General features: G+C 40.4%; 1 protein-coding gene across 1 annotated transcript in view; it reads right to left on the minus strand.

The window, feature by feature from the left end:
• The window catches only part of MDN1 (midasin AAA ATPase 1), a 144026-nt gene that overhangs the window by 122156 nt on the left and 4927 nt on the right, over nucleotides 1-16943 (minus strand). Inside the window, exons 2-8 of the mRNA XM_014458412.2 lie at nucleotides 13386-13612; nucleotides 8214-8438; nucleotides 7737-7844; nucleotides 7465-7657; nucleotides 4316-4558; nucleotides 3640-3771; nucleotides 900-1003 (exon numbers count right to left, since the gene is read on the minus strand). Of these exons, the coding sequence (XP_014313898.1) occupies nucleotides 900-1003; nucleotides 3640-3771; nucleotides 4316-4558; nucleotides 7465-7657; nucleotides 7737-7844; nucleotides 8214-8438; nucleotides 13386-13612 (1232 nt within the window). The remainder of the gene's footprint in view (nucleotides 1-899; nucleotides 1004-3639; nucleotides 3772-4315; nucleotides 4559-7464; nucleotides 7658-7736; nucleotides 7845-8213; nucleotides 8439-13385; nucleotides 13613-16943) is intronic.

The following is a 16943-nucleotide window of genomic DNA, read 5'->3' on the forward strand; positions in this document are numbered from 1 at the left end:
ATTTTCTAAATTAATTATCTCCATTAAAAGTTGTAAGGGCTCTAGCCAGCATGGAGCAATGATTAGAGTGCCAGCCCTCACACCAAAGAGTTGCAGATTTGGTTCCCAGTCACGGGCATGTACTTGTATTGCAGTTTCGATCCCCAACCCCAGTCGGGGCACATGCAGGAGGCACCCAATGGATATGTCTCTCTAACACAGTGGTTCTCAACCTTCCTAATGCCGCGACCCTTTAATACAGTTCCTCAGGTTGTGGTGACCCCCAATTTCATTGTTACAAATTGAACATAATTAAAGCATAGTGATTACTCACAAAAACAATATGTAATTATATATGTTTTCCGATGGTCTTAGGCGACCCCTGTGAAAGGGTCGTTCGACCCCCAAAGGGGTCGCGACCCACAGGTTGAGAACCACTGCTCTAACATCAATGTTCCCCTCTCTCTCTCCCCTCCTCCCTCCTTCCCTTCCGCTCTCTGTAAAAAAATCAATGGAAAAAATATCCTTCTGTAAGGATTAACAAGAAGTCAAAGTCATAAGGAATGAAGACTGGCCGGGGGCTCAGTTTGCTGGAGCACTGTCCAGGACAACCAAAAGGCTGCAGAGTCGATTCCCGGTCAAGGCACATATCAAGGTTGTAGGATTGATCCCTGGTTGGGGAGTGTACAGGAGGTAATGGATCTGTTTCTCTCTCACATCAATGCTTATCTCTCTCCCCCATCCTCTCTCTCTGAAATCAACAAACACATACAAGTAGTCAGGAATGAGACGGTTGGCTGCCATCAGTTCCAACTAACCTTACTTAAAGGCACCCAGAGAACTCTATTCCAGGACTTTTGGGCGCAGCTCTAGTGTACAGACTTTTGAGAAAGAGGTTCCACAGTGGAAATGCGACATACCTCCTGGTTGCAAAGAACTGAAATCCAGGAGCCACTTTTAGACAGTCACCTCGGCCAGGAATCAAGAGCTCTCCATTCTCCAAGAGAGGGATCAGTACGGAAACCTAAATCACAAAAGTCCACTGATAAAGCTATTAAGACAAAAGTAAAAAAAAAAAACCACCCTTCTCCAAATAATAAACATATTCATAAAAGAAATCCCAGCTCTCATAGCATGAACTAGGATCAAAAGGCAGGTGGGAAAGGCTGAGCCACCCCACTCCAGAAGAACAAGTTATTCTTTCAACATTCCCTGAGTGCCTATATGGACCAGAAGCAAGCAATACCCTCAAAACCCAGACATGACTGAGGCTTCACAGCCTAGCAGCTAATGGGAGATAGCTATGCAAAGCATCACACAACATGACCAGTGTGAACCCAGAGATGTACAAAGTGACATGTTAAAAGAGTGGCTGTAAATCAGAAGTGAAGCCATCCCAGAGGTAATGACATTCACCAAGTCTTAAAGTATGAGCCGGTATTAGCCAGGTTCGGTGGGAGTGAAATGGCACATATACTCCAGGCAAAATATTCAAATGGATAAAAATGTATATGCCTCGGTATGGCATGAGAGGACTATGTTATGGTTAGGGCAGAATGTGCATACAAAGTAGTAGAAAAATACAAGGCTTAAAGACAGATGAAAAAGGGCCTCATGTGTTGAGCTAAGGAATTTGAGTTTTTTCATGAAAGTTATTTAAAGGATTTTAGCCTGCGGGCAGGGAGGGAAATTACTTTTTTTTTTTTTTTTTTAGATAACCAACTGTGCAACATTATGGAAGATAAACTAGAGTTAGCTTGGAGTGAAAGAGGTGAAAGGACAGCAGTTAGGTAAGAAAGTAAGGAAGAAAGAAAGAGCCCTGGGCTAAGGCAGTGGGATAGGTGAGAACAGAATAGAAAGTCTGAGAAATGTTAAGTCTGAGTGAGAGACTAGAAGAGGGAGACATCAACCTTCTGGCTTGGTAACCTTCTGTGTGACAGAAAAACTGTTTTGAGAAAGAGCAGACATATTGGACAACTTGAACTTGTGCTAGCTAAGGAATATCCAAGTAGAGTTTTTTCAAGAAAAGTGAGGACTGCATATATGGATATGGGGATGTGAGTTTATAGGGGAACAAATAACAAAGAGCCAAGGAAGAGGTTTCTAAAATATCAGACATAATTTTCATTGTTTCATACATGGCCAGGAGCTGAAAGGAAAGCCCAAAACAGCATAGGGGCAACTCCAAGATAATGCCAAAACTTGAAACTACTAAAAAAAAAAAAAAAAAATCATCCAAAAGGAGATCTGTAATCCAAAAGGAGATCTGTAAAAGCTGCCTTAAAATATTAGCTGAGAAATTCTGAAAACAAAATAATAATCAAGAAAACTTCACTATGATGATAATTATATTTAACTATAATCAACTGAACAATACACCTTCTGAAAACAATTTAACAGAAGGGGAATGGTCTGCACAAAATGCAACTCAAAGTACAGGAATTTTCTAATGTTTATCAGACACTGCCAAAAGATCAGGACAAATCATCCGTTTGGCCTTGAATCTGGACTTTGTCATCAAAGAATATACTTAGCAATGGGATAGTGATAGATCCCTAGGCTCTACCATGACATGGATGGAATATCACTCATATTCATCTACCTTCTTGGGCTCTAATTCCACCATCCACCATCCTAATGATTTCCAGGTACCCTGATATCTGAAAAAATTGCCCAGGAAAGAGAGCACTAGAAAGGGAAAAAAGTCTCAACAAATGCTTTTGACCTGCCTGGTAGCTTATAATTCAGTTTTATTTTTTAAGTCTCATTGGTAGCAATCAGCCTTGGCTGATTAAGAAAAACGAGTTCCAGCCCTATAAAACTGAGTATTAAGTCTCTAAAACATGATGATCAAACTGAGGCTCTGCCTAGGCCAATAATACCATTACATCTTTACCTAAAATCATCATAATACACATGTATTTATAGATACTCCTTCCCCTTCATATCTCCCTCTCCCTCACTCTCTCTCCCTCCCGTCCTCCTCTCCTGTCCTTCTCTCCCCCCCTCCTTCATGTTATTCTCATATCCAAGAGGGAAAAGTCCATATGCAGTTAACTATAAGGTTCATGTTAAAAGAAAATTAAAACCAATCTCAGAAAAAACTGTCCAAAGTAAGAATTGTTTATTCTGTTATGTTTTCTTAGTCCTAGTTTATAGACTACAGAGGAAACATGGACTGCCTCCATAGCTAAATTTTATACACATAGAAAAGTGATCTTTTTAAAAACAATAATATACATCCAGTATCTTTTCCTTAATGGAACAAAGACAAGCACACTCTTAATACATCATCTGTCCTCTGAGAAGCAGAATCTCAAAGTTCTCAGTGTATCTGAAACAGAGGTAAGATGTTTCCCACTGGGCTGATTCATGGAAAGGCTGTTAAAACTGACCACATATTTGACTGAAGGAGGGAAAAAACTTTTGTGAAATTGGTCACATTATACCACTAAAGGAAACAGTACAAACAGAATTTTATCAATTTTCTATCAAATAAGAAACCAGCCAAGTAAACCAAGACCTCAAACCAGATTAGGTAGGTAACCATGAATGACCTCTTACAACATTTCTCTAATCAAACGCCTATGTTTAAATTATCCCCTAGAATCACTAATAAAATATGCTCTTTAAAGACAGAAAATTAGCAAAGCCACATACCACGTCTAAGGGGGCATAGTCAATATCCTCCAGTAGGATCCAGTGCCCCTTTGTGGCTGCCTGTGTCAGGGTGCCAGGCTGCCACACAAACTCTCCTGGGACATCTGTGCAGCGGTACATTCCCAGCAACATCTGCAGAAAGAAAATAATTATTCAAATCACACATCCGAGGTATCACTGCTATATCCTTTAATTCCATTAAACTTCTACCTATATATATACATAAAAGCCTAAGCGACTGTCTGACTGGTAGCTGTGACGCGCACTGACCACCAGGGGGCAGATGCTCAACGCAGGAGCTGCTAAGCTGTGGTGACCTGGCAGCTGCGGTTCTCAGGTGACACACCCAGAACCAGACAGGAGGGAGCCCGATTCCGGGTACGATTCCGGGTACGTCACCTGAGAACTTCCCTCTCGCAATCCAGGACCCCTCAGTGGAGTCAGAGAGCCGGTTTCAGCCCGATCCCTCAGACCAGCCCGAGGGACCCCACCGATGCACAAATCCGTGCACCGGGCCTCTAGTAGAAATATAAGCAAGCATTTGTGTTTTTAGAGCTTGGTCCCAGCGGTTCTGAAAGACCAGTAACTATTATCATAGTACCCTAGCAAAAACAATATTTTAATACAAATAGTTATAAGCATGCTAATCCCCCAAAACTTGCCATTTCTTAATTACCTTACTGTCGGTCTGATCTCCAAGCTGAACTTTGAGAAGCTCAGGGGGCTTCCTTCTACCTGTCATTGCAGCTAAATGTTCAACTAAAGAAGTTTTGCCGCATCCTATTGGTCCTTCCAACAACACAGCATTCTGAGAAGCCACTGCCATAGCCAGGGTCTGAAGATTTTTGCAGACTGACTCAACCAGTACATAAGACCTAAAGGCCAGCTCTTGTCCATGAGAAGAACTCCTGTTACTAGCCTAAGGAGGCAAGTGAGAAATAAAAAGCATGTCAAGAATGAGTCCTTTCTCCAAAAGGCACAGGTTAAATTTCTACAGTGCTTCCTCTGATCTTTACATAAACCTCTGCCAATATATTAGCGGTACCAGAAGTATAACAACAATAGGTATATTATCCAAAGTAAAGATCTGACTTTTTTTTCTTTCCTTTCTTCCTCAACTCCTGCCTTTGGGGGAGAAAGTAAAAAATTCACTACCAAATTTAAGAAGTTTCCCAAAATTTCAGAAGCCAAAAAAGCTGACACACAAGGGATGGGGACAAACCACAACTAGATTATTTTTCTTTTCCTTCCTCTTGCCATATCCTAGGGTTTCATATCTAAGCTAGAGAATGCATACAAGCCCTGGCTGGTGTGGCTCAATTGGTTGGAGCATTGTCCCATACACCAAAAAGTGGCGGGTTCAATCCCCGGTCAGGGTATGAGTGGGAGGCAGCCAGTTGATTTAAGCGGTTTTCTTTTACATATACACTAAAATATTTAGATATGAAATGATGTAGCATCTGAGAGTTGCTTTCAAAATAATGTGGTATGGGTAAAGTGTGCAGAAATAACAATGAAACATAATTGATCACAAATTGATAATTATTGAAGAGTGATGGGTAGGTAAATGGGGGTTCATTACACCATTGTTTCTACTTTAGAATGTGTTTAACGTTTTCCATAACAAAAAGTTAAAAATAATAAAATAATGTGCCCAATATGTTTAATGAGTACAGAGTTTCAGCTTTGCAAGATGAAATGTTATGGAGTCTGCACAACAATGTGAATATACTTAATACCACTGACATGTACACTAAGAAAAGTTTAAGATGGTAAATATTATGTGTACTTTACCACAATTAAAATTTTTAAAAAAATAATAATGCACCTAACATAATAGAGGAAAAATGATCTCTTGGAAAAGTGGAATGATTATTATTTTTTAAGAAATAATAATTCTCGCCGAAACCGGTTTGGCTCAGTGGATAGAGCATCGGCCTGCGGACTGAAAGGTCCCAGGTTCGATTCCGGTCAAGGGCATGTACCTGGGTTGTGGGCACATCCCCAGTAGGAGATGTGCAGGAGGCAGCTGATCGATGTTTCTCTCTCATCGATGTTTCTAACTCTATATCTCTCTCCCTTCCTCTCTGTAAAAATCAATAAAATATATTTAAAAAAAAAAAAAAAGAAATAATAATTCTCTAACATGGCTAGTCCCTTAAAGATATGTGAGGATAAAATAAGATTCAGGGCTGAAAGTTATTTGCAACTTCCTGAAGGGCTATCTATTACAGCAATTTAGCAGGTGGGCTGGGCCATAGCACGATTCTGCACTCTGCCCCCAGTGCCCTGTCATTGCTACCCAACATCAAGCCCACCTGAACCAGAATCCTTCCTATATTCCTATATTAAAATTCTAATGCTCCAAACATTATCTATGTAAGGAGAGTGGTTAAGAGGGGGTGGGTTTTAGTGACTAGAGGGAAACACAGGGGTCTTGGAAGTGCTGGTATCTTAGTGCTGGTTACACAGATATATCCAGTTCAAGAATAATCACTGAGATGTACATTTAACAGGTGTGCTTTTTTACATGTATACTGTACTACTACTTTTTTGTTTTTTAATTGCACTATCAAGTGACAAACCTATGGTTCAAGGAACAACCCAGGACTTGTTCCAAGAAGAAAACTGGGTAGGTCTGACCCAAGGAACAACTGATGAAAGACTGCTGCGGGGGGCCTAGCTGGTTTGGTTCAGTGGATAGAGTATCGGCCTCCGGACTGAAGGGTCCCAGGTTTGATTCTGGTTAAGGCAGCGGTTCTCAACCTGTGGGTCATGACCCCTTTGGGGGTCGAACAACCCTTTCACAGGGGTCGCCTAAGACCATCGGAAAACACATATATAATTACATATTGTTTTTGTGATTAATCACTATGCTTTAATTATGTTCAATTTGTAACAATGAAAATACATCCTGCATATCAGATATTTACATTACGATTCATAACAGTAGCAAAATTAGTTATGAAGTAGCAATGAAAATAATTTTATGGTTGGGGGTCACCACAACATGAGGAACTGTATTAAAGGGTCGCGGCATTAGGAAGGTTGAGAACCACTGGGTTAAGGGCACATACCATGGTTGCAGGTTCCCTGGCCCTGGTCGGGGTGCATGCAGGAGGCAACCAATTGATGTGTCTCTCTCACATCAATGTTTCTCTCTGTCTTTCCCTCTCCCTTACACTCTCTTTAAAAATCAATGGAAAAATATCCTCGAGTGAAGATTAACAAGCAAAAAAAAAAAAAGACTGCTGGGGTGGGTGGGGGGGGGGTGAGGACAGAAAACAGACCGGTTCCCAGTGGTTCTAGATTATGGAACCAGATTATAAACTGTTAAGTCTTTCCCAAGTGTGTTCTAGAGCCACATTCTTAGAAAGGTCATTTCATATGGGCAGGGGGAAGTTCTCTGCAGATACCAGCCTCCCCCACAACAGACAAAGCGAAAATTCTGACAGAAAGAGGTGGCTGGGCCTAGCCCCGTGTCAGCCAATGTGCAACCCAAGAGTCTCTGGGCAATTCAGTCTGTCTTTGTTTTACATAAATATAGCATTATAATATGTGCCACTCAACTTCACACAGTAAATAAATGTAAATAAATGAGAGGATATATAGAAAAGCTTTGCTAAAGTTAAGAGCACCACACAAGCATTGTTATAGTATCTAATTTACCATTGAAGAGGGACAACGGGAAAATCAGAGAGGAGGGCCCGAGTAAATGCCTCTTTATCTCTGTAAATGGAATAGCAACTTGGCAAACTCAATTTGGCCTATGTTATTGGCGTTTAGGAGAGGAAGGGGGCACACACCCTACTAATGCCAACATACCTGCTCTCCAGGGGTTGGTGGCTGCCCAGGCAGCACCACACCACAGACAGCAGTCACTCTGGAGGAGAGGTCAGCTGAAACAAGATGTCCCTGTAAGTACTGCAGTTCCTTCTCCTTACGCCACAGGGAAGCTTCTGGATTGGCCAAAACCAAGGCCTTCTCCAAGTCCTGCAGCTGGGCCTCTTCTAGTAACCTGAGTGAAATGAGGATCTCATCAATAACCTTAATCCAGAGGAAACCACATCAAGGTCTCCAGAAATGTTCCTGCTTACCTCAACCTGAAATGGATCAGTTCCTCACTATTAAAAATCTTCTTAAGGAATGATAGCTTGTGCTCTTCATTCATGCAAGTTACCACAGCAAGACAATGGGCTGTGTACCTGGAGAAAATCAAAGTATATAAACTCAGGACCTGCAGGTGATTCTAAAGAATAAAAAAAATTTGCTAGCCAACTGAATACTAGAAAAGGAAATCTTATAGAATTAAAGTAACACATTTAAGAGTAGAAAATACAAATCAGGTATAATGAATTCACTTGACAGAACATGAAAAAGGTGAAACTCCACTCAAATCATCTCATTTTCCTCTGGTGTGACACATGAGTAAGGAAAGAGAGTAAGAACTCAAAAGTCACCAGCACAAAGATAACATATTAAATGGTTTCTTTTCCCTCCTTATGCACACAATGCTGTACTCTCCCCAACATCCCCATACTTAGAAGCATAGGAAAAACCCAATAGCTACGCACCAGCGGACCAAGGTGTCGTGGCTTCTGAGGAGAGGAACACACACACTCCAGTCCCAGAGCTCCCGGAACACAGACTGCTCTTGCTGTAAAAACTTGTAGGCTGCTTCCATTAGGTCCCGGAGCTTCATCCGCCTGCGCCCATAGCGGACTGGATTAGCATCTGAACTCTCTAGGAAGAGTCTTTGAAAGACTGGAGAAGTGTCCTTGAAATACCTCAGGGCAAACCTTCAGAAAGAGAATTTTCATTTGTTGTTGAGGAAATTGATGTATACATCTCCACTTTGAGACAGGATAGAACATAACAAGAACTCACTAGGGTCTGAGAACAAACAGAGACAGATGCTAAAGCTCCCTAGTCCTAAGATTATACCTGTTCAAGTTCAGGAACCAGTATCATGGCATGAAATATCTGACTAAGAGAATACAAACACCAAAGGTACTTATTTTGCAAGTGTTTACTACTGAAAATGCACTCGTTGCCCTAACTGGTTTGGCTCAGTGGATAGAGCGTCGGCCTGTGGACTGAAAGGTCCCAGGTTCGATTCTGGTCAAGGGCATGTACCTTGGTTGTGGGCACATTCCCAATAGGAGGTGTGCAGGAGGCAGCTGATGTTTCCTCTCATCAATGTTTCTAACTCTCTATCCCTCTCCCTTCCTCTCTGTAAAAATCAATAAAATATTTTTTTAAATGCACTCGTTTTCAAAAATATTAAGTCAGACACTGTTAAATTCTGGATGTACAAAACCAAACAGATACTTTCCTTGAGGAACTTGCTATCTAGTAAGGAAGACAGCCACTTACAGAAACAATGAGAGATGCATACAAAAAGAGTCAACTGAACCTTGGTTGCATCTTAAAGATGAAGAGAAGATTCTCATGAAACAAAAGGCAGACAGGTTGGAAAAGAATGACAAAAAGCTTCAAGACATACAAAAAAAATTAACAAAATAGCAACAGTAAATCTAAATCCTTCCCTATCAGTATTACTTTAAATGTAAATGGTTTAAACTTCAATCAAAAGACATAGATTGGCTGAATAGATTTTTTTTTTAAAAAAAGCTCAAACTACACACAATCTATAAGAAACTCATTCTGTACATAAGAGCACACTGAAAGAAATAAAAAAATAATAATTCCAGCCTGACTGATGTGGCTCACTCAGTTGGAGCATCGTCCTATACACCAAAAGGTAGAGGGTTCCACTCCTAGTCAGGGCACACACCCAGGTTGTGGGTTCAATTCCCAGTCAGGGCACGTGCAGGAGGCAACTAATTGATGTTTCACTTTCACATCAAGGTTTCTATCTCTCCCTCTCCGTTTCTCTCTGACTGGGAATCAAACTGATGATCGCTTGGTGCACAGAACAATGCTCAATCCACTGAGCCACACCTGTGGGGCAATCATTTTGTTTTAATTCCATGCAAATAGTAACCAAAAGGAAGCAGGGTGGCCCTAGCCGGTTTGGCTCAGTGGATAGAGCGTCAGCCTGCAGACTGAAGGGTCCCAGGATCAATTCTAGTCAAGGGCACATGCCAGGGTTGGGGCTCGATCCCCAGTAGGGGTGTGCAGGAGGCAGCCAATCAATGATTCTCTCTCATCACTGATGTTTCTATCTCTCTCTCTCACTCCCTTCTTCTCTGAAATCAATAAAAATATATTTTTTAAAAAAAGAAAATTTTGCTTATTGAGCACCCACAATATGTCAGACACTGTTTTGAGTCCCGTGAGGTAGATACTATTATCATAAATGAACTTGGACTTGAACCCAAGGAGTCCAACCAACAGATGTGTCGCTCTCACATCGATGTTTGTCTCTGTCTCTATCCCTCCCTTCCACTCTCTCTAAAAAGCAATGGGAAAAATATCCTCGGGTGAGGATTAACCAAAAAAAAAAAAGTCTTGTTAAGGCTACCGTGGTACTTCATGAAAACCCCAAATAAATTAACAGCTAGGCCTCAGAAAGAAGTGTGAACCCAGAAATGAATGGCTTGAGGACCTAGCTTGACTGGGTTCTTCCTGTCCAGTCTCTAGATTTCCATCCCCATTCCATTTCTCTCTCTTCATTCTTCCTCCACAATCTGCTACAATACAAAACCTTCTCTAATTTCCAAGAGGATAACACACTCATTTCTGTTACTTCAATGATTTCCTTGCTTCCCTTATATATTTGGCTGACAACTCTATTAACATATTGTATTCAATTGTTTGCAAGTACAGGAACCCATTATATGTGATTTTCTTACCCTCATGATGTGGTCTAGAGCTTAAGAGAGAGAACCTTCTACTAGTACATGAATCTACTGAATAAATAACTGTATCCTATCTAAATATATTAGGTATATTCCTAAAACATTAGGTATATTTCCTCTATGTAAATCTGAGGTACATGTTAAACTAAGCAGCTGCATTTCTTAAAACTAAAAATCAAAATCCCATTCCAAATCACTACCTATAGTTCACTGCACATCACGCACAGCTTTTTTTTTTTTGCTTGGTTTTAAGTTACTCTATCACAGGCACCTTTGTAAGCTGCATTATATCATTTTGGAACAACGTAGGAACATAAATAAAATATAAAGTAAAATATACTGCCCTGGTAAATTGTAAATTAAAAAAGTAAAGGGTGTCCCAAAATTCACGCAAGAAGTAATTTTGATAGAAAACACAGGTTTATAATTAAAAATTGTAAATTGTTTATTGATTCATAAAGTATACAGTATAGGGTTATGTATGGAATAGCATATCAGGTAAATGGCCTCCACGGCTTTGCTGGCACATATGCACTCTTTTGTTGAAATTTTCCATGACCGAAATGCGGCTGCTCAGGCAATAACAGTTAATGGTACTCGCGACGTGATAATCTAGTTTTTTTGTGCCTAAATTGCAAGATATGGATGTAGACGACATGTGGCTTCAACAAGACGGTGCCACATGCCATACAGCCTGAGAAATAATTCAATTACTGCATGAGTCATTTCCTGGTCGTGTAATTTTCCATTTTGGTGAACAGAATTGGCTGCCCAGATCATGCGATTAACGCCGTTGGACTTTTTTCTTTGGGGTTTTTTGAAGTCTAAGGTTTATGCCAACAAGCCCATGACCACCCACACCTTGAAGGAGGAAATTAAGCGCTGTATCAACAAAATTCAGCCACATTTATGCAAAGCGGTCATGGAAAATTTCAACAAAAGAATGCGTATGTGCCAGCAAAGCCGTGGAGGCCATTTACCTGATATGCTATTCCATACATAACCCTATACTGTATACTTTATGAATCAATAAAAAATTTACAATTTTTAATTATAAACCTGTGTTTTCTATCTAAATTCCTTCTTGTGTGAATTTTGGAACACCCTTTAGGTATGTACCTCACATTCATTTAATAAGAACATAAAATTTGAAGCTAATGAGAGACCAGATGTAGATAATCCATCATTTTAATAATTCTGGAAGCACTCTACTATAAAGCCTTAAAGAGAAGTTGGGGTTCAAGTTACCCACAGGCCAATCCTACAGAACTGACTAGCACACCTAGTGAAATAGTACCAAGGTCAAGTACACATAGATGATTACCAAGTAAGGCCATAATCCCAATCCCCAATTAAACCACACCACGTGTTCCTGATTACCACATATGATGCTATTCTTTCCTTTGCTAGATATTTTCTAGTTTAATAAAACTAGGCCTATTTTTTTCCTCCCCTTTTAGAAAAAAGCTCATAAAAATTATGGTTTCCCCCACAAGCCTTCATTTCTTATTCCCTCATTCAAGGACCAGACTAGAGATCATACTTTCAAGAAAGCCAAGTGTACTTATTGTGTTGATGAAAACTAATACATAAGAGATGGATAAAAGAGATGCTCCTATTAATACAAACATTATTCACGCTTAGAGTAAAAGGTTCTTTACCTTCTCAATTTAAAAAAAACCTTGAAGGTCATTTTCCTGCCTCTTTTGGCTATTCCACACAAACTATATTTTACTATCAATTTAAAAGAGCGCCCTGGCTGATTGCTCAGTGGTTAGAGCATTAGTCCGAAGACCAAAGGGTATTGGGCTTAATCACAATCAAGGGCATGTACCTTGGTTGCAGGTTCATCCCGGGCCCTGGTCAGGGCATATGCAGGAGACAAACAATTGATGTGTCTCTCTCACATCGAAATTTCTCTTTCTCTCTCCCCCTTCCCTTCTACTCTAAAAATCAATGGAAAAAATATTCTCAGGTGAAGGTTAAAAAAAAAAAAAGAGAGAGAGGCCCTAACCGGTTTGGCTCAGTGGATAGAGCGTCGGCCTGCAGACTGAAAGGTCCCAGGTTCAATTCCAGTCAAGGGCATGTACCTTGGTTGCGGGCAACATCCCCAGTAGGGGGTGTGCAGGAGGCAGCTGATCGATGTTTCTCTCTCTCTCACTGATGTTTTAACTCTCTATCCCTCTCCCTTCCTCTCTTTAAAAAATCAATAAAATATATTTAAAAATAAAAAAAAAGAGAGAGAAAGCCATGTGTGTGGCATATGCCTATAACCCAAGATACTTCAGAAGCTGAGACAAGAGGCTTGTTTAAGCCCAGAAGTTCTGGGCTGTATTATGTTATGCAATAAATTCAGTATTAATATGGTAACCCCTGGGAGTGGGGGAATTACCATGTTGTTGAATGAGTGGTAAACTAGCCCAGATTGGAAATGGAGCAGGTTAAAAGAGAAATACATTAGAATAAAGCTCTAACACAACTTCTTACCATACTGATTTGGACAGATTTATAGAAAGCTAAAATGGATACTAGACCTCTTCTAACCCATGCCCTCCGCTCCTCTAGCAAGCCACAAATCTCATCCATTTGAAGTGGATGCTTTAAGAGCCTCAGCTAAAACTCATTTAAATATGCCTTATATACATGTATTGCCAAATTATATAATCCTTGGAGGTAGGGGACATATCTTGGCCATTTTTTCTGTCTTGATGGCCAAGATTTAAGAGAAACCTAATAAATGGTTACTGAACTGAGCTGGATAAAAAGAGTCTCTGTGATTATTTTTATAAAACAGTACCACTTATCTCTTTCTTTCCTGTATTTTTCCTCCTCCATTCTCAGCTCAGACTCCTCCTTACTTCCCAGGAGAGAGCAGGTTCTACCACTGCAAGAAGAAACATGAAGAATAATACTGTTACTTACGGGAGGACATCAGGATGGCTACCGATGAGCTTGCTCATTGAGACACAGAGTCGTTCGTGTAGATCATGGTTGACTTGGCCTCCAGCTTTAATGGCTTCAGCATTCCTTTCCAGCAAATCCAAAAGGATAGGGCGAAATTGGCGCCCGATCAGAATAGTATAGTCCTTATCCAGAAGTAACTGTGCTAAGGTATTCAGGATACACTGGCGATCTTGAGGTGTCCACACCTAAGAGAAAAGCCACACCAAGATCTATATATACAATACTGGGGGCCCAGTGCACAAATTCATGCACCTTGAAAGGAATGTGGGCCTCGAGGCTGCAGTGGGCACAGGGGCAGGTCTCAGCCCATCTTCCGCGCCCCTACCTGGCCCCTCCTGCCGCGGCCACCAGTCCCCTTGCTGCAGCAGCTGGCGCCGGCCCTGCTCACACCTACCTACTGAAGGCGCGGAGCGATTAGGGCTGGCGCTGGCAGTGGGTGTGAGCGCTGGATGGGACCGCAGCACGGGGAGCAAAGAATTTTCAGTAACCACCAGAGGCTTGTCCTGATGACAGTGACCTGCACCCTGCCTTGGTCTGGCACCCCGCCCACCTGCTCCACCATCCCAAGGCCAGCCGATGCCCACCATGTTCCGCACATGCCCCCTCCATGTCACAGCGACGGGTTGTTCAGTTGTTCCACTGTTCGGTCTACTTGCATATTAGGGATATATTTATATCCCTAATTTTTATATCCCTATTTATATCCCTAATTTGTTTGCACTACTGTAGAGGAGCCAAGAGTTCTAGCTTGGAATTAAAATAACCAGTTTCCAGACTTCAAAGGTCAGTTTACCTTATAAAACACCCTGGCCAGTGTGGCTCAGTTGGTTGGAGCCTCATCCTGGACAACAAAAGGTGGTGGGTTCGATCCCCGGTCAGGCATGTGTGGGAGGCAACCAATCAAAGTTTCTCTCTCACACCAATATTTCTCTCTCTAAAATAAAATTTAAAAAACAACAACAAGACACAGTGGGGGTTATTAGCAATATAGGATTAGAGTTAATTAATGTAAAGGCTGTTACCAATAGGTCCCCTGGGGTTTCAGGTAAAAGGACTAATAGCAAATCCATGTAAAATACTACACAGCTTCTCTGAAAAATAATCTATGCTTCAGGGTCAAAACACTCTCCCAGGGCTCCTTTGCTCTTGAAGGAAAATATAGGAATTAAATGAAAACAAAAATTTTTTAAAAACTGCAGTTAGTACACAAAACTGCCAACTCTCTTGAGGAAAGGGTAGAGATTAAGAAATCAATTCTTGCCCCTAACTGGTTTGGCTCAGTGGATAGAGCATCAGCCTGCGGACCCAAGGGTCTGGTTGCAGGCTTGGTCCCCAGCATGGGGTGTGCAGGAGGCAGCTGATCAATGATTCTCTCTCATCACTGATATTTCTATCTCTCTCCCCCTCTCCCTTCCTCTCTGAAATCAATAAAAACATATTTTTTAAATGTTAAAAAAAATCAATTCCTGAATATAAATAAAGCTATCCCTATAAAGGCTCCAGCCTCTAATAAACAAACAAAACAAATCCAAAACAGACAATCACACTTTGATATGCAAGATGAAATACACCACAAAATTCTGGTGCCTGGGCTCCGAATGTCCATTAAGCATAATAGGGGAAACTGTAGTGTATAAAAGGTCTCATGTTGCTAGAGTGTATGCAGGACTGTACAACCCTTGCTGTCAAACAAAGCGACATACCCTCTGACCTAGCAAGCCCAATACTATAAATTTATCTCAAGGAGTTTCAAATTAAACAATTATCTATAAGAGTGCAGCTTGAGCCTCAAACGGTTTGGCTCAGTGGATAGAGCATCGGCCTGCAGACTGAAGGGCCCCAGGTTCGATTCCGGTCAAGGGCATGTACCTTGGTTGCGGGCACATCCCCAGTAGGGGGTGTGCAGGAGGCAGCTGATGGATGTTTCTCTCTCATGATGTTTCTAACTCTCTATCCCTCTCCCTTCCTCTCTGTAAAAAATCAATAAAATATATTTTTAAAAAAAAAAGTGCAGCTTGAACACAATCAAAACACCATATGCAAAAACATAACAATTTTTTCCAAAGTTATCACTCTGAAAAGAAGTCACCTTACCCCAGAACTCTTACAAAGTCTCCCAAATTATTGGGCATTCTCTTCATAAAAACACCTAATTTTGAACAAAGCACTGGTGGGGAAAGAATCTATCAATATTAGTTCTGCTGTATATAGGGGGCCACCCAAAGGACCTCATAAAAATGGAGGCAAGGAAATCTAACAGATTTGGCCATGATATAGAGGCATGACCTCACATTTTCAACTGCCGAATGTCCCTATAAATAAGCCCCCTAAAAGTATATTTTTAAAATATAAAAATAAAATAACAGTAATATAGTAAGTGGTTATTATGTGAAGAAGAAAAAATCTATATCATCTACAAAATAAACAAACATAACATGTCTAATTTCCTCAGGTTAATACAGAGCAGCTATAGAAACCTAGCTAGCATCATAGTTAATACATGCACAACCCAATTTAAAAGTGGGTAAAAGGGCCCTGGCTGGTTGCTCAGTGGTTAGACTGTTACAGATGCTCTGCATCAACCTGAGGAAATTAGACATGTCATTCACATGGACACTTGTGAGCTACGAAAAAACCTCCAGAGGACATTATTTAATCAACTTTTTCTTCAAAAGGAAATCTAGAAAACTGTGTTAGAGGAAACAGATGTTTAACTTTTTAAAAATCAACTTTATTGGCTTTTATAATATAACTTATATACAATAAAATGCAGCCATTTATATTTGGATGAGTTTTGAATATGTATACACTGTGTAACCTCCTCCTCAATTAAAATATCAAATCCAAAGTTCCCTCAAGTTCCTTTGCAGTCAACCCCCTCACCCTAGACAACCAATGACTTGATTTTATGACCATAGATTATAGATTTGCTTATTCTAGGCCTTTATATAAATCGAATAATATGGTATGTACTCTTTCCTGTCTAGCTTCTTTTGCTCAGTATTGATGCTTTTGGTAATCACCCATGTAGTTGTATGCTTCAATAGTTTATTCCATTTCACTATTGTCTAGTTTTTCACTGTATAAATATATTACAACTTGTTTTTTCATTTACATGTTTGATGGATATTTTCACTATTTCCAGATACCACCAATAAAACTACTATGAACACTCATGTACAAGAGATTTATGGACATGAATATTCATTACTCTTAATCTTTTTCATTAGTTAAGAGTAAGACTGCTGAGTTATATGGCAACTGTATGCTTCAACAGATAGTAAATTTTAATTTTAATTTAAAAAAATTTTTTCGATGTTTAAAAGAAACTGTTTTCTAAATCAGTTGTACCAGTTTACACTCCACTAGCAATGTTTGAGAGCTCTAGTTGCTACATAACCCACCAACACACAGTATTGTCAATCTTAATGTTAGAAGAGATCCAGTGGTATCTGGTGGTTTTATTTGCATTCCCCTGACAACCAAAGAGGCTCATACATTTTTCAAGTGTTTATG

Source organism: Myotis lucifugus, unplaced genomic scaffold (assembly GCF_000147115.1).
Source record: "Myotis lucifugus unplaced genomic scaffold, Myoluc2.0 scaffold_96, whole genome shotgun sequence".
Taxonomy (NCBI): Eukaryota; Metazoa; Chordata; class Mammalia; order Chiroptera; family Vespertilionidae; genus Myotis; species Myotis lucifugus.